Below are 22,865 nucleotides of genomic sequence, written 5' to 3' on the forward strand. Positions count from 1 at the left end.
TTCGGGGGGTGAATTTTTAACCGATTCCCCGGAAGGGGTGTTAAATGTAGGCGATGAACAATGGGCATTGACGTATTAGAGCGAAAAATTCAATCCTAATCCGTCGGATATATATAGTCTATCCAAAATTATTTTGTACATACGTCATCTAAATTTGTGACGACAAAACGTGGCAATGTTACCGTATCAACTCTGAGTTTCAGTTCAGTTTGGTTTTGACATACAACAAAATTCTAATCTAAATAAAATAACTAAACGAAAATACTGTTTGTCAATTCCATCATTTGTCAATTTCTTCTTCAATGTACCTTATCAAGTTCATCCAAACTGAAGGTGTTATTAATCATTCCTGTTTCCACCACGAAGTAGAATACCTCTGCAATGAATTATTATTAAATGGCATGACCAATAAAACCTAATCAATTGTTATTCCAACATTTATCTTTCTCCATCAACTTTTGTTGTCATAACACAATTTTTATTATCATCTTGCCATGCGTAACCGTTGGATATATTGGTCCCATTCTGAAATATCCATGTCTCATCTAAGTACATAATTTGAACTAATAGTCTTCCTTCATTTTATTATACACTGATCTTGATTTGCCAACCTCGTCGTGTGAGGACGGTTTTCTTTTTAATGAATTCAAGATCATATTATTAATTTTTTGGGATATCTCAGTGGCCATGTCCATACTAATATTCAGTGTGACTGCAATACGCTAAAAATATTTTTATATATAACAGTAAAAATGCTTACCTCTCTAACGAATTTTACTGGTAAGAGGTGGCCTATTCAAAGTAATTGATTGAGAGACGGAATCTGTTCTGTCTGGCTTCGGAATTTTCAGTCAGAGTAATAATAAGCAGGGATTTGAAATTTATCAAAAGAAACAAAGCATTAAAATAACGTTTGACGGTTTATAACCTCTTATTACTGTTGTCTTGAAGAATTTTGCATACGTTTGACAACCGGACGACTATGATAGGCTAGTTCGGTTACACTTCGAACTTATCAGACAGCATCGTGTCTCTTTTTAACTAGAATAAAATGAGAAGAAAAATAATGTCTGATTCTAAACGATTTCAAAATTGCGACAGGCAATACATTAAACATCTTGATAACGTATGTACAAAAAAACTTTGGATAAACTATATAATACGATATCTTGTGGTTGGTTCTTTTTTAACGAGCATCGGACTCATTGATCAGTTAATTATTCTTCTCTTGTTCCAGATGGCGATCAAAATCAGGATCTCACCGGAGATGAGCAAAGTATCAACAGTGATACCCACCTCGATAATCATGACGATCGTTCCGTGGACTCGGAAAAAGACGGAGCGTTAAACCTGGTAAGTCCTCTTTAAATTAACCGCCCCCCTTTTTTTAATTCGTTTTATACTAAATGGTCTGTTTTATTAATTACGGACTGGTAAACGAAAAAAAAGCACTTAAAAAGTATTAACGATGCGTATCCAAAGTGATTATAATTTGAATATTAGTCTTGGCCAGTATTTTCGATGGAAAAAAATGTGCCGCGTCATAAAATCGGGCTTTTTTCTATAGGATGAGTGGGCCTAAAATAAAAAATAAACGTAACAACCATTAAATTCGAAATAATCGTATCGTAATGAGAACGAATAGGTCGGATTCCGTACGAACTGTTATCTCTCTGGTCCCCATGTCCGTTAATTAACCTTAACAATTTCTTAAATTCCACTTTTTTTGAAATAATATCATAACCTTACTTATTGTGGAAAACATAATCTTTCTATTATTCAAAGAAAAATATATAGTCAACAGTCTTAATGTCTTCCAATATCGAATATATGATAGTGATAATCAGTAGTTTTATCAAAATATTACATATATGCATTATTTTTTACTATTAATTAGTAATTACTTACTTATTGGTAAAGAACAAAATCCTTCCAATAGTTGTTGTTAAAAAAGAAGGGTATAATTAAGATACTTTAAATAATTAACTCTTATATACTAGTATTAATTGTAAATACTTTCGTATTTATCTTCACTAAGAGTGATTATGTAGGGAAACACAATATGTTTGTGATATTTGCCTAATTTATACTGTATTGAGGTTTCTAATCGATATTAATTTCAGTAAACTGCAAAGTTTAAACACATAATAACCTTTTAAAGATCTGAAATTCTACAGACCTGACATTTTTTTATATTATCCAGTAACATGTCTTATAAGAAGCTATTAATGATATATTAACTTTTGTATTTATTTTCTCTGAGAGTTATTATTAGTGTAACAATAATATCTTCTAAGCGCAAGTCTTCTAAATATTAAGTGATATTTGCCTAATTTACACTGTATTGAGGTTTTTAATCGATATTAATTTCAGTAAACTTCAAAGTTTAAACACATAATAACTTTTTAAAGATCTGAAGTACTACAGACCTGACATTTTTTTTATATTATCCAGTAACATGTCTTATAAGAAGCTATTAATGATATATTAACTTTTGTATTTATTTTCTCTGAGAGTTATTATTAGTGTAACAATAATATCTTCTAAGCGCAAGTCTTCTAAATATTGAGTGATATTTGCCTAATTTACACTGTATTGAGGTTTTTAATCGATATTAATTTCAGTAAACTTCAAAGTTTAAACACATAATAACTTTTTAAAGATCTGAAGTACTACAGACCTAACATTTTTTTATATTATCCAGTAACATGTCTTATAAGAAGCTATTAATGATATATTAACTTTTGTATTTATTTTCTCTGAGAGTTATTATTAGTGTAACAATAATATCTTCTAAGCGCAAGTCTTCTAAATATTAAGTGATATTTGCCTAATTTACACTGTATTGAGGTTTTTAATCGATATTAATTTCAGTAAACTTCAAAGTTTAAACACATAATAACTTTTTAAAGATCTGAAGTACTACAGACCTGACATTTTTTTTATATTATCCAGTAACATGTCTTATAAGAAGCTATTAATGATATATTAACTTTTGTATTTATTTTCTCTGAGAGTTATTATTAGTGTAACAATAATATCTTCTAAGCGCAAGTCTTCTAAATATTGAGTGATATTTGCCTAATTTACACTGTATTGAGGTTTTTAATCGATATTAATTTCAGTAAACTTCAAAGTTTAAACACATAATAACTTTTTAAAGATCTGAAGTACTACAGACCTAACATTTTTTTATATTATCCAGTAACATGTCTTATAAGAAGCTATTAATGATATATTAACTTTTGTATTCATTTTCTCTGAGAGTTATTATTAGTGTAACAATAATATCCTCTAAGCGCAAGTCTTCTAAATATTGAGTGATATTTACCTAATTTATAATGTATTGTGGTTTTTATTCGCTAATAATTTTAATAAACTTCAAAGTTTGAACCCAAAATAACTTTTAAAAGATCTAAGGCAATACACCAGTTTTTTTACTATTATCCTGTAATATATGCAAATTATTAACGATTATATTGTTATTAACTTTCATATTTATTATCTCTGATAGTTATTATTAATATAACAAAAATATCTTAAGTGCAAATCTTGTAAAATATTGAGTCATATTTGTTTAATTAGTACTCTACGGATGGTTTTCTTTTAAGTTTCCACAATTTAGGTACAAAATAATGTTTAATAGATTTAGTACACCACAAACCACCTTTTTTTTAAATATTATCCTGTAATATAATGAGGTTAATGATAACTGGACATAATCATCTATAAGGATAAGAGCTAATAAAGAAGAAGAATAAAGAAGAGCAAGATTGAAACCATTTTTATCGTTCCACTTATATAAAAACGTATTAATTTTAAAGTTTTTCCGCCTCCTATATCCCCGTGGAGATCGGAATCATGAAAATTCCCTTCTAAACATATATAAATCTCGTCAGACATTGGGGATATGTGTTCTCATATTTGTTTAATTAGTACTCTACGGATGGTTTTATTTTAAGTTACCAAAGTGTAGGTACAAAATAATGTTTAAAAAATTTAGTACACCACAAACCAGCTTTTTTTAAATATTATCCTGTGATATAATGAGGTTGATGATAACTGGACATAATCATCTTTAAGAATAAGAGCTAATAAAGAAGAAGAATAAAGAAGAGTAACATTAAAACCATTTTTATCGCTCAACTTGTATTAAAAAGTATTAATTTTAAAGTTTTTCCGCCTCCTATATCCCCGTGGAGATCGGAATCATGAAAATTCCCTTCAAAACATATATAAATCTCGTCAGACATTGGGGATATGTGTACTCATATTTGTTTAATTAATACTCTACGGATGATTTTATTTGAAGTTACCAAAGTTTAGGTACAAGATAATGTTTAAAAGATTTAGTACACCACAAACCAGCTTTTTAAATATTATCCTGTAATATAATGAGGTTAATGATAACTGGACATAATCATCTATAAGAATAAGAGCTAATAAAGAAGAAGAATAAAGAAGAATAACATTAAAACCATTTTTATCGCTCAACTTTTATCAAAACGTATTAATTTTAAAGTTTTTCCGCCTCCTATATCCCCGTGGAGATCGGAATCATGAAAATTTCCTTCTAAACATATATAAATCTCGTCAGACATTGGGGATATGTGTTCTTTTGCTGTCGCTCCTGCTACGAAAAGTTTAAATTCAGGAGGGAAATCGCGAACAATAAAACAACCGCTACGCCTTGGGCTTTGCTTCGGGAAACTCTCGGATGTTTACGGACATTATTAAAAGGGGAACATTTCTTGTATGTATGCGTTAACATAATAGCGGGTCCTTTTGATATCGTGGACGTCTCGCGGGAAGAGGGAGAACGGTATTAATTCTTAACTTTTTCTCCAGGTAACTAGTCAATCCGATCAATCGCGGATACAGTCCCCGAACTCTCAGCTGAATAATTCACCGTCCGGAATGAGTTCGGCGCTGGCGGCGCTCGGAAGCTTGGGCGGAATCTTCGGCAATCCCCTGCAAATGCTGACCAGCCTGCAGGCCTTCCAGAATCCGCAGAATTTCCAACTCTCGATGCTTCAGGCCGGACAATCGCTGAATCCTCAAACTCAGTTCTTCCTGCAGAATCAGGTAAGCAAGCGAGATGACGACGCGACGCTTATCAGCGAAGGCGTCTGACATTGTTCTAAAGCATGGTATTTATTTTTTTAAAGGGTTTTCTACAGGGGTTTCATAGGTCGGGTTTGTCGACTAGAAATCCTCATTCCATACAGGTGTGTGACATGAATGATCTCTCTTTATGTGATGCACCTTTTGTGATGAATGTCCTAACCCATAATCGATTAGATTTATAGTGCATGGTTACTACATCTTATACACACACTGACACGACACGCAATTCTGAGTACCGTCATCTCAATATCGAGATAACAGATAACGATGAACACTTGTAAACTATAAACATGTTTATTAAATGTATATTAGTGATATATAGGTCAGATATATCGGTTTTTAACTATAATAGTAAAGATAAACGAGAATTTCACTAATTTGAATGATGATATCCCTAGATAAGTGTTGTAGAGCATGCTGAGGCCTATGATCGACGGACCATCTCTGACCGACATTTTTTTTCAGGTTCAACAAATAGCGCAAGCCGCTCAACAGTTACAACAACTGCAAAAAGCGCAACAACAGCAACAAAACCACCATCAACAACAAGCATCGCCGCATCAGCAACATTCCCCTCATAACCTGAACACGTCCATCCCTCCTAACACGCAGATTCCTCAGAACCTGGGTCAGAACCAAACTACACCTCCCAACAACAGCCACAACATACCCGCCAGCTTGCTGACCCCTAGCACCCCCAGTTCGGGCGGTTTAACCCCCCAACATCTCAAGACCCCGTCTAGGTTGATGGAGCCCAGTCCGGAAGAGACCACTGACCTGGAGGAACTGGAACAGTTCGCGAAAACGTTCAAACAACGGAGAATAAAATTAGGTAAATGACTTTTACGGTTAAACCAGAAAATTATCGTACAGACTTTATTGGAAACGATATAGTCATTAAGCAAACATATTAATATTACTTGAAATTTGTTTATTATCAATATTTTTTGTGTAGGAAACAGATTATAAATACTTAGGAATAAATGTATCATGTTTCACATTTACATCAATTCTATTAAATTACTTGATATTGAAATTACAATTTTATAATTTTTATTTAAACTCATTTTAATAATCTTTCAATTGTTCCCAGCCTTTCGAAAATTAATAGGAAATAATACAAAAGATATAAATGGGAAATAACCCTTCCAAATTTATTTTCGTTTATATTTAATATTACTTATTGTAATTAAATGGTTCTGAATATTTCCCTATGACAATTCTGAACTGCCATTGGGATGATCACCGTTATCAACAACCACAAAAAGTTTGTATTTAAATTTAAATATATCGATATATCGGAGAAAAAAATATAGATATTTTGCAACAATTAGGAAAAATATCGATATTTTATAAAAGATGGATAATATAAGATAGATATTTTTAAGAAAAAATCTAAATATATCGGCCCAAGAATTTATCCATATTCCCTAAACATTTTAAAAAGTAGTGCTATTTATAGTAAACCTTTAAGTTGAATACCAAAATGTATTTAAATATTAAAGGTTTATTAAAAATCAATAAAAGATTTTTTATAATGTTCTTGAAATGAATATTTCTTGAATGGCTTTTGAAAAATATGATTAGTTCTTAAATGAAGTTGAATGAAATGAAAGGAATTTTTGTTTGAAAAAATACCAAAAATATCGGCTAAAGAATATAAGTTTTCGACATCCCTACTGATGTCACTGATGACATTGGGTTGATGAACAAATAATCGGTAATCTAGAAAATATAGATATATTTTTATAGATATATCGATATATTTTTCAAAGAGTTTCATATGTAAACGCCATTTTTGTATTACAAATTTTTAATTTTGTCTTAAGGCCGCTAACAAGCTCATAATAAATACGCAAAACACCGTTTTGGTTTTGATTCGAATTTTAATCGTAAAATAGGAAAAACCGTGTTTCTCCTGCAGAAATAATATATTTTTAAGAAATAGTGAATACTTTAGGTTATTGTGAAAGGATTTTTCAAATACAGTCACGATCCCAATTGGTTTAATTACTGAAAATACGCAAAATGTATTATATCAATATTTAGATTCATAATTTCATAGGATATGATACGCATTATGTAATTTTCAGCTAAAACCATAGTAATATGTTATGTTAATGACTATTCTGCTACAGAAATTATTTCTAAACAAAATATTTCAGAATTGGGTCATTTTATTAAAGTTTATAAAAACTCAAGCGACCCTAAATCTGTTTCAAAAGTCTAAACTCGAATAATGACCCTAGCCATAATATAAACACAGATAGTTATTGAAAATATATTTTCAATGACTGCCTTGCTATATAAAAGTTTTCTAAACAAGATATTCTAAAATTAGGCTCTTATTAATGTTTTTGTAAAAAGATCAAGCGACCTTCAATCTATTGCAAATATTTAAACTTGGTTTGTTTGTAATAATAATATCGTGATATGATATAACCGCAAAAAATTAATATAAATGTCCTTTCTAGGTTTCACTCAAGGAGATGTTGGCCTGGCGATGGGAAAACTGTACGGCAACGATTTCTCGCAGACGACAATCTCGCGATTCGAAGCCCTGAATCTGAGCTTCAAGAACATGTGCAAGCTGAAGCCGTTGCTGCAGAAATGGCTGGAGGACGCCGACAGCACCCTGACGAATCCCGGGGCGCTGAGCAATCCCCTCACCACACCCGAGACCATCGGCCGGAGACGGAAGAAACGAACCTCGATAGAGACGAGCGTACGCGTTGCCCTGGAGAAAGCTTTCGTCCAAAATCCCAAACCCACCTCCGAGGAGATCGCCATGCTGGCCGACAGTCTGTGCATGGAAAAGGAGGTGGTGAGGGTGTGGTTCTGCAACCGACGACAGAAGGAGAAACGAATCAACCCTCCGCCAGCAGCTATGGGGTCGCCGTGTTCCGTCGGCAACGGCACCACGCCCATCTACGCCCTGGCGAACAACCTGGCCAGCAGCCCGTTGTCCCTGGTGACGTCCAGCCACCAAAACTTCAATCCAAACGTGATGGTGAAGCAAGAATGACCCCACGTCACGTTCTTCGCCGACCACTTCATGGATTAGTCTTGGAAAGGGGCGCTGGACCCTAAATCAGGTCAAGATGACAATGTGCAATGACTGAGTGAATGTCAGTATTTGGTTCTCGTTTGTATGGAACGGCGGAATCCGCAAGAACGAATGGTCGCCCGCGAGGTCATAACATGAAACGTCTTCCCCGAATCTGCGAAGGATGATCCTTAGCCAAAGGACGAGCTTTTAGTCATTTAGTGGAATCACCTGCTTCTAATTTTAGAACCCGCTACCGAAAACAAAAAAATAACCAAGTCTTCACTTCTTCACGAAGACAAACACTATGAACATGATTCCTTTTAAATCGTATTTATTATGTGTATAGTTACGAATAGAGCGAGGCAACGTTTCTTTTATTGTAACATAATTTTATACATATATATCTTATATATCTTATGTACAAATAATTATATTAGTCGTAACTTTTTAACAATTCCTTTTTATATTACCTGTACATTACTATGTATAAAAATAAATCACAAAGATTTTATATTATTTCTCTTGTCTTTTTGTGTTTACAGTTTTTATATTTTTCATTAAGATAGATGTGATGGTATCTAACGTAAATCAACGTGCCGAGTGGCTTACGCCAGAAACCGTTTGTTAAAAATTGACAAGTGACATTTATCTGTCAACAGGGTCTCACAATATTAAGTTTTTAGTTTTTGTCTCTTGTCGATTTTGCGTGTTATTTATAACAATGCCTTGTACATAATCATTCATTATTATTTATACAAAACAGTAAAAAGTTGATATATTATCGGCTATATTTTCAAAAGCTCTTTGAAGATATGACCGGACGCAATTAGCACACAAGGTGTACATAAATGTCTAATAGGTCTTTTTTTAAAACAAAAGAGGACCAATTTAGAAAAGTTTTAAAAGTTCCTATAAATTTAATTGTTGATATTAACGGTAACAATAATATCATGAGAGTTAGTTATAGAGCAGTATACTTAAGTGTATAAAAAGTTAGAGACTGACATGTATTTTAAATGTTTACTTCTTGATCGGAACATTCTGATGTGATTCTTTTATTGTTTCAAATCGCACACATATATTTACATGTTTTATTTTTCGTGATCAATAGAAACCAATACTGTCCCTCGGAGGGGGTAGCATTGGTTTTTTTCGACATTTTCGTTTGATAGAAATATAAACGATGTAATGTAAAATAGATTGTACAAAAGCGCGTTGTTCACAGATTGTTTGAAACTTGTAAAAATCCCTACATATCCCTAATACTGTAAGATATAGTGTTAGTCTGTGAACGCCCCCTATTAAAATGTCATATCAATGTCTTAACATTAGTGTGTTTTAAAGAAATTTGACAACAGTGTATGTTCATATTTATTTTGTAATTTCGATTCGATGTTTTCGACATCGATGACGTTGTAAAAAAATCTCGTCTTACAACTTATAGATGATCTAGTAGGTATATGTGTGTAGTATACATATGTGTTACGATAAAACATTAAGACACAAGTATACAACAAAAATTAATAATGTATAATGTCTAAATATGTATGTACTAGTTTAAAACGAAAACGCAAATCAATTTTTACTTTCATTGCAAAAATTATGAGAAATTTCAAATGATATATCGAACGAAAGTAAATTTTTGTATTGGTAATCGTTTGCGAGTTGAGAATGTCGAAATCGTTTAAATTTTATTTCCAGTGTGTAATATATACAGTGGTCTAGGCAATAACATGTACATTATTTTCATTAAAGAAAACGATTCGTATATGTGGCATTTTCATTTCATATCCTCTCATTTAGAATATTTAGAATAAAAGCATTTATTGAGAAGATTGTAAAAAAGAATCACGCTAATATTTATTTATTATAATAATATACTATAGAGAGATATTACAAATACATTTATTTTAAAATTAAAAGTGGGATTACTAAGACTTTACCAGAAATAAAAACACAACATTTCAACACCCATCAGAAGCGCTACGAAACGTTGACGTCACTTATGGTTGGGGTTCCAATCTTGTTAAAAATATTACTATTTTTATTATATTACTATGATTACAGTCAAATTAGCTGCTAAAGTTCTATTGGATGCTATATAACATTTATATAATTTGCAGAATATAAACCAATTGATATTCGGCAAGTACAAAACATCATGAAAGTGACGCTACAAGTGCTGAAGGAGCGGTAAATGAGTTCAAAAATACAGGATGTATGTTATATAAGCCACAATCTTAGCTTTACATAACAAGTCAATTGAAAAATCCCCGACCTACCATAGTAAAACACATTTTTCTGGCAAAATTAGATTCTTTTATTCAACATAATTCCCTTCGAGGGTGACACACTGACCCTCCAACTTTTCGATACCATTTTTGTAGTACGATTTGTCCTTTGTTTCAAAACAGGCCTCAGTTTCGGAGATCACCTCTTCATTCAATGAAAATTTCTTCCCAGCAAGAATTCTCTTGAAATCTAAGAACAGAAAATAGTCGCTGGTGAATAGATCTGGAGAATACGGTGAATGGATGGATTTTTGCCATCGTTTTCACTGACTTGTGACACTGTACACAGTCTTGGTGAAGCAGCACTTTCTTTTTCTTCAAATGCGGCCGGTTTTCGACGATTTCGTCCTTCAAACAGTCCAATAACGCTATGTAATAGTCGCTGTTGATGGAACAACCTCTTTTGGGCGTCCACTGCGATTGCCGTCTTCGGTGCTCATTTCACCACGTCTAAACTTAGAATACCAATCCTTGTTGGTTGATTTTCCTGTAACAGTGTCCGGAAACTCGGCATAAAGCCAATTTTTTGCTTCAACTGTATTATTTTCCTTCAAAAAGCAATATTTTATCAATGCGCGAAATTTCTTTTTATCCATTTTTTTCACAGTAACCAAAGTTGCTTCACTCAAAATGCTATAATTCACAAACTAATAAACAACTGTCAAATTTATACACGCATCTTTTGAGGGTTAGAGCTGACTAAAAACATATGGATTTAATTCTAGTAGCGTTAATTAAAGAAAACGATTCGTATATGTGGCATTTTCATTTCCTATCCTCTCATTTAGAATATTTAGAATAAAAGCATTTATTGAGAAGAATAGGTTAGATGATTGTACAAAAGAATCACGCAAATATTTATTTATAATAATAATATACTATAGAGAGATTATTACAAATACATTTATTTTAAAATTAAAAGTGGAATTACTAAGACTTTACCAGAAATAAAATCACAACATTTCAACACCCATCAGAAGCGCTACGAAACGTTGACGTCACTAATGGTTGGGGTTCCAATCTTGTTAAAAATATTACTATTTTTATTATATTACTATGATTACAGTCAAATTAGCTGTTAAAGTTCTATTGGATGCTATATAACATTTATATAATTTGCAGAATATAAACCAATTGATTTCGGCAAGTACAAAACATCATGAAAGTGACGCTACAAGTGCTGAAGGAGCGGTAAATGAGTTCAAAAATACAGGATGTATGTTATATAAGCCACAATCTTAGCTTTACATAACAAGTCAATTGAAAAATCCCCGACCTACCATAGTAAAACACATTTTTCTGGCAAAATTAGATTCTTTTATTCAACATAATTCCCTTCGAGGGTGACACACTGACCCTCCAACTTTTCGATACCATTTTTGTAGTACGATTTGTGCTTTGTTTCAAAATAGGCCTCAGTTTCGTCGATCACCTCTTCATTCGACGAAAATTTCTTCCCAGCGAGCATTTTCTTGAAATCTAAGAACAGAAAATAGTCGCTGGTGAACAGATCTGGAGAATACGGTGAATGGATGGATTTTTGCCATCGTTTTCACTGACTTGTGACACGGTACACAGTCTTGGTGAAGCAGCACTTTCTTTTTCTTCAAATGCGGCCGATTTCGTCCTTCAAACGGTCCAATAACGCTATTTAATAGTCGCTGTTGATGGAACAACCTTTTTTTGGGCGTCCACTGCGATCGCCGTCTTCGGTGCTCATTTCACCACGTCTAAACTTAGAATACCAATCCTTGTTGGTTGATTTTCCTGTAGCAGTGTCCGGAAACTCGGCATCAAGCCAAGTTTTTGCTTCAACTGTATTATTTTCCTTCAAAAAGCAATATTTTATCAATACGCGAAATTCCTTTTTATCCATTTTTTTCACAGTAACCAAAGTTGCTTCACTCAAAATGCTATAATTCACAAACTAATAAACAGCTGTCAAATTTATACACGCATCTTTTGAGGGTCAGAGCTGACTAAAAACATATGGATTTAATTCTAGTAGCGTCATCTATGTGTCAGGCTGGAGACTTTTGAATTGACTTGTTACACTACTTTAAAAAAATAATATTTTATTTTAATCATAATAAATAAAGAACAACATGAAATGTTAAGAGAATATAGCCATGAATGTATACGTGGATATTCAATACATAGGCTTATATCGACTTGAACTGCATTCTTTGCTTTTATTGAATAAATTGAGACAGGGGTTTCTATGCTGTTTTTGCATATCGAAGAGATTAGAATAGAATGAAGGTATTTTTAGTGAAGGACAAGATGTATTATTGAATAATTATAAATATAAATGGGTGCTTCTATTTTGTACCTTTTCGACACTATTTTACCTATAATTAACATACCCATACTTTTTCCTTTTTAAATGTTTATAAAAAGTGAAATAACTTAGATATAATATATAAACTTAAAATAATAGAGTAACTCTCTTAGTAAAATTTGAACTTGAGTTTCAAGTAAGATTTTAGGTTAATTAAGTAAGTTAATTAATTTAGTTTCCAGAGTATATATTATACACTTCAAGTATACAAATAATTTACAAGACGACTATAGTATTGATATAACTACGACTTAGTATTGATAAATAATTACATATTGTTTTATTTTCTCAAAATTATTTCAAGTTGAAAGATGTTTATAAAAGGTTCTTCATATTATATTTTTTACATTATAGGACACCAAAAATATACCAAAACATTTTAACTTGCGTCTCAACATAAATATTAGGTTAACTTGTGAATTCAAGATAATTTATTCTATTTATATTATATGCTTCAAATATACGGCTAAATTACAAAAACTGGCAACGCTGCAGATTAAAATCCTTGTGCGCATGCCAGGCTCCTCCAGAACTAGGCTCTTGTCTTTTGACTGTGTACAAAGTGGGTGCTGTAAAGCTACCTTTATCTAAAATATCTTATGGAATAATACTGTTTAAACGGACTATTGTTGTGTGCAACGTTGCCAACTTGTGACGAATTTAACTAATTGCAGGGAATCTTATGTTGGTTCGGGATTTATTGGGGATCGGCATTATGCAGTGAAAACGCAGAGATTTTGACATCACATCGTAAATGTAACATCGATAGTCCGAGCGGCACCACTTCTAGAAGAACTCCAAATACTTACACAATTATTTTCTATAAGTATGGAAATGTGGTGATTTGGTTTCAACCATTCTTTATTTTCTTTGATATCCGTTGCAAATTAATCTGTCACTGGTGCCAATGCAGAAGCGATTTTCGGTGCTTCATAAATATGTGACAGCACCAACATGGACTTGAACTTCATAAAGATAATATTGACAGTGAATGTTACTTAGGTAAAGGGTTTTATCTTACAAACGCTGCGAAAGAAAACTCAACAACTGTTATGTCCTTACTACTGAGACTTCTGAGACTGTCCTTACTGCTGAAACCTAATTCTCCTCAATTTGTGTAATTTCACCTAGAATAGTGGAGAATTTGTTAAAATGACATTTACAACCTTGATAATATGGCTTAATTGAGTAACTATCACCAGATGCGATATGCGACTTTTTATCCCAAGCCTTGTATTTTCATGACCACAACCAAACAAACACTCGATAACTGAAACCCCATAATGAACATGAGTCTCATTCGATGACCTACAGATAGCTGTTAGTTTAGACTTGTTTGATCATTTGTCTTCATTTATATATCATAACTTTCTTGAAGAACACTTCAATTTTTATCATTACATTCGTAAAATAACATGATATTTGATAATGTACCTTCTGTTTCCATAAAAAAATGCTACCACAAAAATTAAAGAACGTAGAAAATGCTTAATCAACTTAACAATATTTTCGCAATGAAAATTTAGGGCCATTTTATCCGAAATAAAAATAATTCAGAGGCCATGTGTGTGCTGCCATCTAGCCGGAGATAGGCGTAACAGCGCAGTCTCAAAAGTAGAACTCTAACACTACTTCATTCCAGTACAACCTCTAGTTACCCTATATATTAATAGATGCTTATTAGTTAATAGATAAATATTTTTTTACTGAAAAAAGACTCAATGGACACACATAGAAGTAGTTACAGATTTTACAATCCCTGATACCTGAACATTTTTTGATTTGGCCCCAAAGGTGTATCTGACTACCTTAGCAGTGAATTTCAAACGACATTAAGAATTATAAACTACTACGATTAGGAAAAAACTTTTAAATAAATCTTTCCCAGACACTAACTCGATCTCGATACTGACATATCAGTGCTTATATCACTCTTTGGCGTCTAGTTTTGATTCAGCTTCATGATAGGTGACCCAAGTATCAGTTCTAAAGATGAAACTATGCATAAAATCATTTTTAATAAGTTAGAAAGTCACAGTCGAATAGATATATGAATCCTTCTTAGCCAATGCGGCAGCCATTGAGCACGTAGTTACGTGCTTGGCTAAATTTGTAATAACAAACAAAACAAAACAACTAAATAATAATAACTAAATAAAAACAAATATGAAAGACCTTTACAAAGTATGCTTGGAAATAAACGGTCACCACATATTTTAACTCTAAAAAGAAAATGTATACTTAATCCCCCACTTTGTACTGGAAAACAAAATTGTTGTTTCTGCTATCTTCCTCACAACTATTCCATACTTTCTCACCATATAAACCTTCACCAGGACCAGAGTTTTAGCGAGACTAACGAATAGTATCCTAAAATAAATGGAATTTTTTTAATTCATACGATCGTATAGATATAAAATCCAAATGTTGTGCAACATGAAACAACAATTAATTTTATTGACCCTAATTTGCCTTCCAGTTAGTAAACAACATTAAAGCCATCCGTATAAAACCGGCCCAATATCGGAATTCAAAATATTCCACGCCCGCCACTGGTAGACGACGCCAATCCTCAGCGCCGACTATGCGCATTTGAATAGATTTTTTGCAGTTCAGCGTCTTCAACTGTTTCATTCGAACAAGCAGTATTGTTCTATATTAATATTTATTGTGGTAAACTTTTGAAATATAGTGAAAATGACGTCTCAAGTACGACAGAACTTCCATAAGGACTGTGAAGATGCCATCAATAAACAAATTAACATGGAATTATACGCTAGCTATACGTATTTATCATTGGTATGTTTTTTAAGTCTATATATAATAAACGTATGTTATTATCGTCCAATAACGATTTCAAGCATAAATATTTTGATCCCTATATAATCATAATGTTGTTCAATAATATATTATGCAATATAAAATCGTAATTCACTAATAAATTAATGTCAGATAATGTAAAACTAATGAAGTATACACAAGAAAAACAACATCATTAGTCACATATCAATCACCTTAAAGTGTTTTAATGAAAACAAACTCAACTTTAACGTCACAAGAGAGAATAATAGAATTACATTCCGCTTGTTCATCTGTCTCATAGTAACACAACTTCATTAATTAAGCCAATTGTTTAACTCTCAATAGAACGAGTGCAATTAAATAAGAGCCTATTAAAATGTCTGGATGTGTCAGAAGTAATTATTTTACCAGTTCGTTTAAAATCGATAATTTAGTTTTGGTGTTATCGTCCAACGGTAGTGAAGCAGAACGTATTAGTCTAGTGTTTTTGCTATATGTTATTCTGATGATATAATGTTATTACAGGCGTTCTATTTTAATCGAGACGATATAGCCCTATCAGGACACTTCAAATACTTTAAAGATGCTTCCGAAGAGGAACGAGAACACGCATACAAGCTGATGGAATACATGAACAAGAGGGGTGGCAGGATTATTCTCACGGAAATTGCGGCTCCTTCGAAACAGGAATGGGGTACGTCTCAGGAAGCCATGCATTCCGCCTTGGAACTGGAAAAAGCCGTTAATGAGGTACCGTCCGCTTTAGGTCGGGCGAAACAACAACGATAATTTTATCAACGTTCGTTTTCAGAGCCTACTTAATCTTCATAGTACGGCGTCAGGCCACATGGACGTCAATCTGTGCGATTTCCTCGAATCGCATTTCCTGCAAGAGCAGGTGGATGCCATCAAGGAAATTGCTGACAACGTCACCAACTTGAGGCGTGTTGGGGAAGGTCTGGGAGTCTATATGTTTGACCAAAAATTGAACGAATAAACGTAATACTTTCAATTAGTGACCATTCAATTATTAATGTTAATTAAGTGTCAATAATCAAGTATATCAGCATTTAATATACCTACTGTATAACCGGAATGTGATATTGTAAGTATTTAAGATCAGTACCATGACTATTTTGTATTGATGTATTATTATCAAGCACTTGCTTTTAAAGACGAAGACAATATACACAATATACAATATTTGAAAGGGACTGACGATTTTTATTTCACCTACGTTGTTAAAGTTGCCTATCTACTTAGTTGTATAAACCAGCAATCTTTAATAGTTCAAATTATATGCAACAAGTCACTCAGCAAGTCTCCGGCACAAATAATATGACTTAATAGAACTTACAGCCAAAGTTTAATTTCTTATTAAATCTAAATCACATCTTGCTTAGAGTCGCACTTCATTCGATTTTGCTTTTATTCTTTTTACCCGTTTTTTTTAATCACTAAAGTTAGTTCATTAAAACCACTATATAAAAACTTTGACATGTGCCATTCGGAGGCTGGGAATACTAGGTTAAGTTTAGGAAGGTTATAAGATTGCGTCATCTGTGGTCCTTCCAATAAAACAGTCAAAATTATTGTAGCTGTTTAATTAAATGTAGTTTAAGTATTTCAATAAATAAATATGCATTAAATATATTATAATGTTAAAGTAAATTATACTTTATAACGTTATTTATGTTTCATTATTTTATTTGCATTAGTATTTTGTTATCAGAGTCAAAATAAAATAAAACTTAAATTTGGCACGGCAACATTGCATTATAAATTTTGATGACGTGCAATAGCTGTTTAATTAAAAGAACTACGTGTAGCAAGCTTGGGGCTATATAATGTTGAATATTTAGAGAAACAGGCTTATAAAAAAAATCAAAACAAACACTAAAAGACTCTCCTTATTTATAAACAGATGTATTACTCTCCTCAGGAACATCCGTAAGATACATTAAATTACTTTTAGATACAAACGCTTCGAAAATCTGCCTGTCGAAGAGGAACTCTCCGACTTTATCCTTCGCCATTTTTGATCTTACCAATAATCTTGCCATGAGGCATATTGATCGATTCTAAAAAAACATTCGTACAATATTTTGTTTCAAGAAATGTTTTAAATTACCTGTTCAGCTAAAAATCCATCAGATATAAAGTCAACAAGTTGATGATCTTTATGTTTTTCCGATAAATCAACAAGTGCTTCCAATTTCTGTGACAAAAAATAGTATACCTATTTGATTTTGTACCTCTACATATCCGTAATACCATACTTCTTTAACGTGGCTCTCCATCTCCACAGCTTTAGTGAAGGCTTTGGATACATCTTTCCAACTGTCCATATCGGAAAGCTGGATGCAAGGAATTTCTGGATAACCACCTCTCAACAAAATATAATTAATGAAAATCATCGCATGTTTATGTTCTTCTCTAAAATACTGTGGCTATTTAAAAGATTTTGGTTGTAATGAATGTCTTACTCATGCATCATCATGAAAAATCCTTGACATCCTGGTAAAGCTATTTCTGTTCGGCCAAAATATGAAGCAATCGCTAAATAAGTAAACGATGCGTTTAACTCAATCAATATTTGCTCGTTCAATGCTGATTCTATTTCCTTGTGGAACCGATGACGACCTATCAAGGACCTAGAGAGTTTTATAAAGATAGTCGCCATATTACTGAATAATACCTGGATTATTTTTTTCTGTCGGTGTTTTTGAGTCAGACTGGGAGCATTTTTGATTTACCAAATTCTCGTAGGTGCTAACGTTCGCCAGGGGACTAGGGAAATTGTAGAAATAGGCCATGTTTAAGTCCGAGGTCCTGGGAGTCGGTGATTGAACAAAAAATAAACTTCGTGAGTGTTCTTTTAAAAGACTTGACAGATTTGTTGATTTTCTCGCTAGCTTGGTACGAGCTATTAATTGCTGGGAGAAATATTGTCGTAAAAAGGTCAGTACTTTTTTAGGGACAATAAGTAAAGCCATAATTTAGAAGAACGCAACAAAAATGTTAAAAAATGTCAGTTTACTATACGAGGTTTAATAAATATTCTTATTTTTGACATATAACATTATTTTTGTTAGTTTAGATATGACACTTTTCAGGCTTTAATTGGTTTGACCGGACTACATCAACCAAAGGAAACAAGGATGAGTTGAAAGAGGGCTTAAATGGAGGAAAGCCCAACATAACCCAGCTAGACCTGTCGATTAAGGGATCCGTCCCACCTGCCTATTCATAAATTAAAAAAAAACTATAACTGTACTGAATCAAAAAAATATCTGAGCCAACTGGCAACATCGCATCATCATCAATTATAAGAATAATTACTACACTATATATACCTTACTATTACTACAAAAGTGTTTTGTTCTGGCAAACTGTTTATGGAGAGAATATATTTATATAAGAGTTACAATTATTGTGCTCAAGAAAAAGAAAATTGAAGGAATTAAGAAAAATTGAAATTTATTATATACAAATAATCATATCAAAGTGCAATTCTTTCATTTTAGTCTCTAGTGCAAAAATGGCTTGAATAAAGAATTAATCTAATTGATTGATAGGGAAATGAAGGAATATGAAACTACCAAAATTAAGATTTTGCTCTGTTTATTATAATACTAAAGACTGAATTACGGAAAACCAGAATGTTCAACAATGCATTTTAAAGGTTGGTTGATTGAAGAAGAAACTTCAGATCATGAACATTGGACTTAAGATTTTACTTGGTTTGTTATAATCACAATGGCCCCTCACATATCAAAAAACATATATTTATAAACACTTTATTTTCTAAAATGTTTAAACAAAAAATAACAAAATATGTAAAATGAAAAAAAAAAACAACCATGGCTTCAACTAGGTCATATAATTAATACTTTTTTGGTCTTGATCTATATTTATACCCCAAAATTCATTTCTATGTGGACACTTTCAGTTGATAAGATGCCATGTTTCACTTTCTTGTGTATATTCAGAGCATGTTCAGATTTAAAACACTGTTTGCAGCAGTTGCATTTGTGAGGTTTATCTACTTTGTGAACCACCTGGTGTTTATAATAAGAGGAATATTCTGTAAATCTTTTACCACAATCCTATAATAATTAAAATGTTAAACTATTATTGCAAATAAAGCGGGTCACTTACTTTTACAGTACATGCATAAGGTTTTTCACCAGAATGTATTCTAGAATGATTTTTATAATTTGTGGATGATGCAAATGATTTGCCACAATTTGGATAATCACAAACATATGGCCTTTCCCCTGTATGAGACCTAATGTGAACTTTTCTTATATTTGAGGTCGTAAATGATTTTCCGCAACCAACAAATGGACATATAAAAGGTTTTTCTCCTAAAAAGTTATAGTTACAGTGAAACTTAATACTAAAACTAATAAATACTTTAAAAAACATAAAATGATTATCACTTCACATTACAAAATTAAATATATGATATAATATTTAACAAAGTACCTGTATGAGTTCTAATATGCTTCTGAAGGTCGCCTGATGTTTTGAAACTTTTAAAGCAAACCTGGCAAGAATATGGTTTTTCACCTGTGTGAGTCCTTACATGAGCCTTAAGTGAATAATTTGTTGAGAAATTTTTTTCACAGCCTTGAAAAGTACAACTATATGGTTTAATATTAATATTATTATGTACCTAAAAATGTAGTGTTACCACATATAAATATACCCATATAAACAACTTACACTTAAATGTTGCGAGTTGGAATAACTTTTTGAATTATTCTTATATACATATTTTATTTTCTTGCCTCTATTTACCACAATATTAGATTGAGTAAGATCATCATACATGATCATTTGATAAGATTCTGTATTTCCATTACTTTCTATTTGAGTATCTTCTGTTCCTTAAAATTACATACTAGTATTATTTATAAAACACACATTGAATATATAGCATACCAATATTGTGTACTAATTCCTGAGTTTCATCACTAAACCTTTGTTTGAACTGGATTAAATTTTGATTTACTACACGAGATTCTTCTGATTTATCACTTTCTGCTAAAAGATATTAAAATTCTGCACTGCATACTGTTTCACACTCAACTAAATCCAAACTATTACCTTCATCGGTGGCTATACATAGAAATTTCTCATTATTTAGAGTTACAATTTTTAAATTTGTATTAAGCAGAGACGTAGTATCCAATTGATAGACTATTTCGTCATCTTGTATAATATATGAATCGGTGCTTTCAGTTAAATTTTCCTGGCTAATTTCATCATTTATAGTAAAATATATATTTTTATTCATGTTTGCATCTTCTTGTTCTATATCCTCATTGTTTACTAGCGTATATACTGATACACTAGCATCTGCTTCTAAATAAAATATGAAAATTGGGGTTATAGTGATTTTAAATCTAAATATTAAATTGTCCGAATGATATTAAAATATTACCCATAATGCCTGAGGAGTAAAACTATAAACAAGCATGGAAATTGAAGCAAACACTTGACAGCAAAGTGAAAATCAAATTGATTTGTAAATACTTAGCTATCGATTGCTAAAAATATAAATTTTTTATAGTACATATCTTTGAAGCTCATGTTCCTGAAATAAAATAGTACATACAATATTTTGAATATACTTGGTAACATTAATTTACATATTTTCGCCGAATTATTTTATCCATCTATTCTGTAGTAAAGATAAAATACACATTCTGTGGTATACTAACATTTTTGACAATGTAAATTTTTACACGTCAAGTTTTTGAGGAGATAGGATAACATATAACTCTATTTTGTATGGGATTTTAATAGAATATGTATTGTTTTTAAATTGAACGGTATAGATTTACCATAATATACTTTTATAGAAATAAATAACGGGAACAACATGGGTATGTAATAAATAATATTCACTTATTACATATTTGTAGGTTATTTTTTAGGTGTTTTATTCAGTTACTTTAAAAGCCTAATAGGGGCAAGAGAGATGCGTATTTTGATACTTGGATTAGATGGAGCTGGAAAAACAACCATATTATATAGACTACAAGTAGGCGAAGTCGTAACAACTATTCCAACTATAGGATTCAATGTAGAACAAGTAACATATAAAAATCTCAAATTTCAAGTTTGGGACCTTGGTGGACAAACTAGTATTAGGTAAAACAATTCAATTTCAAAGCAGATCAGTTAAACAATTGATATATAAACTTTTAGACCTTATTGGAGATGTTATTATAGCAATACTGATGCCATAATATATGTCGTAGACTCTGCAGATAAAGAGAGGATGGGTATATCTAAAGACGAATTATTTCATATGTTAAGAGTAAGTGGTATTATACATTTTTTTATGTTTCATTCCATTATGAATTAATTGTTTTTATAGGAAGAAGAGTTGCAAGATGCGATTCTGGTGGTTTTAGCTAATAAGCAAGATATTCCTGGTTGTATGTCACTGAAAGAAGTGCATCAAGCATTAGGTTTAGAGGCCCTCAAAAATCGCACATTTCAGATATTTAAAACATCAGCAACAAAAGGTGAAGGTTTAGATGTGGCTATGGAATGGTTGGCAAATGCATTGAAGAACCGAAAATAACACTTTAAAGAACACCATTTAATTTATTTCTAGTCTGTAATAAATATTAAGATTGCGGTTGATATATTCTTTTGCCTAAATTATGATACTACAAATTGGTTTTACAGAAGATAGGGTGTATTGAGTTTTTTTAAAGAATTTCAAATTGTTTATTGAAATAATTAAACTTGTTAGTTTCAGTGAATTTTTAGAGGCTCATGATCAATCTAGGTAAAAAAATGTGTACGCATATTCTTCTGTAAATGTTGTTAATTTAAATGCCAGCATAGCACCCTGTATGTTTTTATGTTTAGATGCCTCTTGACTTTATTCATTCCATTCACATCTAGAATCATATAAAAATGTGTGACACATTTAAAATTGCTTTAACATCACCGGCCAGCAGTCAGAATTGAGTAGGTTTTTTGAAAATCACTAATATGTTATTAAGTGTCACATATTTTTGCTCTATCAGCTTTTGTTTTATAAATTGAAAACAATCCTTTTATTTTTATAGTGTATATTCATCCAGTTATGTTAAATTTATTTTTATTATGATAGCTCTTAATTGATGTATTTCATATATACCCCAAAAATGTTTAAAACATGTAAATACATAATAATCCCTTGCAATTTTCAATGTGTGTTTCATTTAGTAAATAACAATATCAG

The 22,865-nt window shown here is 31.9% G+C and overlaps 5 protein-coding genes across 12 annotated transcripts in view; 3 read left to right on the forward strand and 2 right to left on the reverse strand.

Moving 5' to 3' along the window:
• Positions 1 to 8,692, forward strand: part of LOC143205128 (uncharacterized) — a 163,939-nt gene extending 155,247 nt beyond the window's left edge. For 3 of the 4 annotated variants that reach the window (XM_076418213.1, XM_076418214.1, XM_076418215.1), the window contains 5 exons: positions 1,238 to 1,353; positions 4,849 to 5,085; positions 5,169 to 5,228; positions 5,593 to 5,959; positions 7,602 to 8,692. In XM_076418213.1, the coding sequence (XP_076274328.1) occupies positions 1,238 to 1,353; positions 4,849 to 5,085; positions 5,169 to 5,228; positions 5,593 to 5,959; positions 7,602 to 8,152 (1,331 nt within the window). In that variant the 3' untranslated portion in view covers positions 8,153 to 8,692. The remainder of the gene's footprint in view (positions 1 to 1,237; positions 1,354 to 4,848; positions 5,086 to 5,168; positions 5,229 to 5,592; positions 5,960 to 7,601) is intronic. The other variant, XM_076418212.1, reaches the window with a different exon arrangement.
• Positions 8,693 to 15,345: 6,653 nt separating this feature from the next.
• LOC143205319 (Ferritin 3 heavy chain homolog) lies at positions 15,346 to 16,824 on the forward strand. Its single transcript, XM_076418557.1, has 3 exons — positions 15,346 to 15,607; positions 16,136 to 16,360; positions 16,422 to 16,824. The coding sequence occupies exons 1-3, from the start codon at positions 15,506 to 15,508 to the stop codon at positions 16,605 to 16,607; spliced, it is 513 nt and encodes a 170-aa protein (XP_076274672.1). The 5' UTR covers positions 15,346 to 15,505; the 3' UTR covers positions 16,608 to 16,824.
• A 696-nt stretch (positions 16,825 to 17,520) lies between these two features.
• LOC143205141 (soma ferritin-like) lies at positions 17,521 to 18,730 on the reverse strand. Its single transcript, XM_076418231.1, has 5 exons — positions 18,309 to 18,730; positions 18,097 to 18,253; positions 17,890 to 18,046; positions 17,742 to 17,828; positions 17,521 to 17,691 (listed from the first exon to the last, which is right to left on the reverse strand). The coding sequence occupies exons 1-5, from the start codon at positions 18,604 to 18,606 to the stop codon at positions 17,521 to 17,523; spliced, it is 870 nt and encodes a 289-aa protein (XP_076274346.1). The 5' UTR covers positions 18,607 to 18,730.
• A 666-nt stretch (positions 18,731 to 19,396) lies between these two features.
• Positions 19,397 to 21,203, reverse strand: LOC143205140 (uncharacterized). Of its 4 annotated transcripts, none has more exons than XM_076418229.1 (7): positions 21,063 to 21,203; positions 20,726 to 20,983; positions 20,561 to 20,659; positions 20,342 to 20,499; positions 20,102 to 20,291; positions 19,772 to 19,980; positions 19,397 to 19,719 (listed from the first exon to the last, which is right to left on the reverse strand). In XM_076418229.1, the coding sequence occupies exons 1-7, from the start codon at positions 21,064 to 21,066 to the stop codon at positions 19,525 to 19,527; spliced, it is 1,113 nt and encodes a 370-aa protein (XP_076274344.1). In that variant the 5' UTR covers positions 21,067 to 21,203; the 3' UTR covers positions 19,397 to 19,524. The 4 variants fall into 4 exon arrangements, with proteins under 4 accessions (XP_076274344.1, XP_076274342.1, XP_076274343.1 ...); XM_076418227.1 differs by having other exon boundaries at positions 20,342 to 20,505; XM_076418228.1 differs by having other exon boundaries at positions 20,561 to 20,662.
• On the forward strand, positions 21,004 to 22,833 carry Arl1 (ADP ribosylation factor-like 1). Of its 2 annotated transcripts, XM_076418233.1 has the most exons (5): positions 21,004 to 21,255; positions 21,309 to 21,507; positions 21,559 to 21,775; positions 21,833 to 21,944; positions 22,005 to 22,833. In XM_076418233.1, exons 2-5 carry the CDS (start codon positions 21,504 to 21,506, stop codon positions 22,212 to 22,214), a joined length of 543 nt encoding a protein of 180 aa, XP_076274348.1. In that variant the 5' UTR covers positions 21,004 to 21,255; positions 21,309 to 21,503; the 3' UTR covers positions 22,215 to 22,833. The 2 variants fall into 2 exon arrangements, with proteins under 2 accessions (XP_076274348.1, XP_076274347.1); XM_076418232.1 differs by lacking the exon at positions 21,004 to 21,255 and having other exon boundaries at positions 21,372 to 21,507; positions 21,547 to 21,775.
• The last annotated feature ends 32 nt before the right edge of the window (positions 22,834 to 22,865 follow it).

Source organism: Rhynchophorus ferrugineus, unplaced genomic scaffold (genome assembly GCF_030347505.1).
Source record: "Rhynchophorus ferrugineus isolate W39M unplaced genomic scaffold, kcgeb_rfMv2 rfM11, whole genome shotgun sequence".
Lineage (NCBI taxonomy): Eukaryota > Metazoa > Arthropoda > Insecta > Coleoptera > Curculionidae > Rhynchophorus > Rhynchophorus ferrugineus.

Coding starts and splice junctions, on each gene's coding strand:
- LOC143205319 (XM_076418557.1), top strand. CDS start 15,506: ATGACGTCTCAAGTACGACAGAACTTCCATAAGGACTGTGAAGATGCC. Junction 15,608..16,135: donor GCTATACGTATTTATCATTG/GTATGTTTTTTA, acceptor ATGTTATTACAG/GCGTTCTATTTTAATCGAGA. Junction 16,361..16,421: donor TGGAAAAAGCCGTTAATGAG/GTACCGTCCGCT, acceptor GTTCGTTTTCAG/AGCCTACTTAATCTTCATAG.
- LOC143205141 (XM_076418231.1), bottom strand. CDS start 18,606: ATGGCTTTACTTATTGTCCCTAAAAAAGTACTGACCTTTTTACGACAA. Junction 18,254..18,308: donor GACAGAAAAAAATAATCCAG/GTATTATTCAGT, acceptor GGTCCTTGATAG/GTCGTCATCGGTTCCACAAG. Junction 17,692..17,741: donor ATGGATTTTTAGCTGAACAG/GTAATTTAAAAC, acceptor ATGTTTTTTTAG/AATCGATCAATATGCCTCAT.
- LOC143205140 (XM_076418226.1), bottom strand. Junction 20,506..20,560: donor GGAATTAGTACACAATATTG/GTATGCTATATA, acceptor TGTAATTTTAAG/GAACAGAAGATACTCAAATA. Junction 20,292..20,341: donor CCAACTCGCAACATTTAAGT/GTAAGTTGTTTA, acceptor CTACATTTTTAG/GTACATAATAATATTAATAT.
- Arl1 (XM_076418232.1), top strand. Junction 21,776..21,832: donor GGTGGACAAACTAGTATTAG/GTAAAACAATTC, acceptor ATAAACTTTTAG/ACCTTATTGGAGATGTTATT. Junction 21,945..22,004: donor AATTATTTCATATGTTAAGA/GTAAGTGGTATT, acceptor TTGTTTTTATAG/GAAGAAGAGTTGCAAGATGC.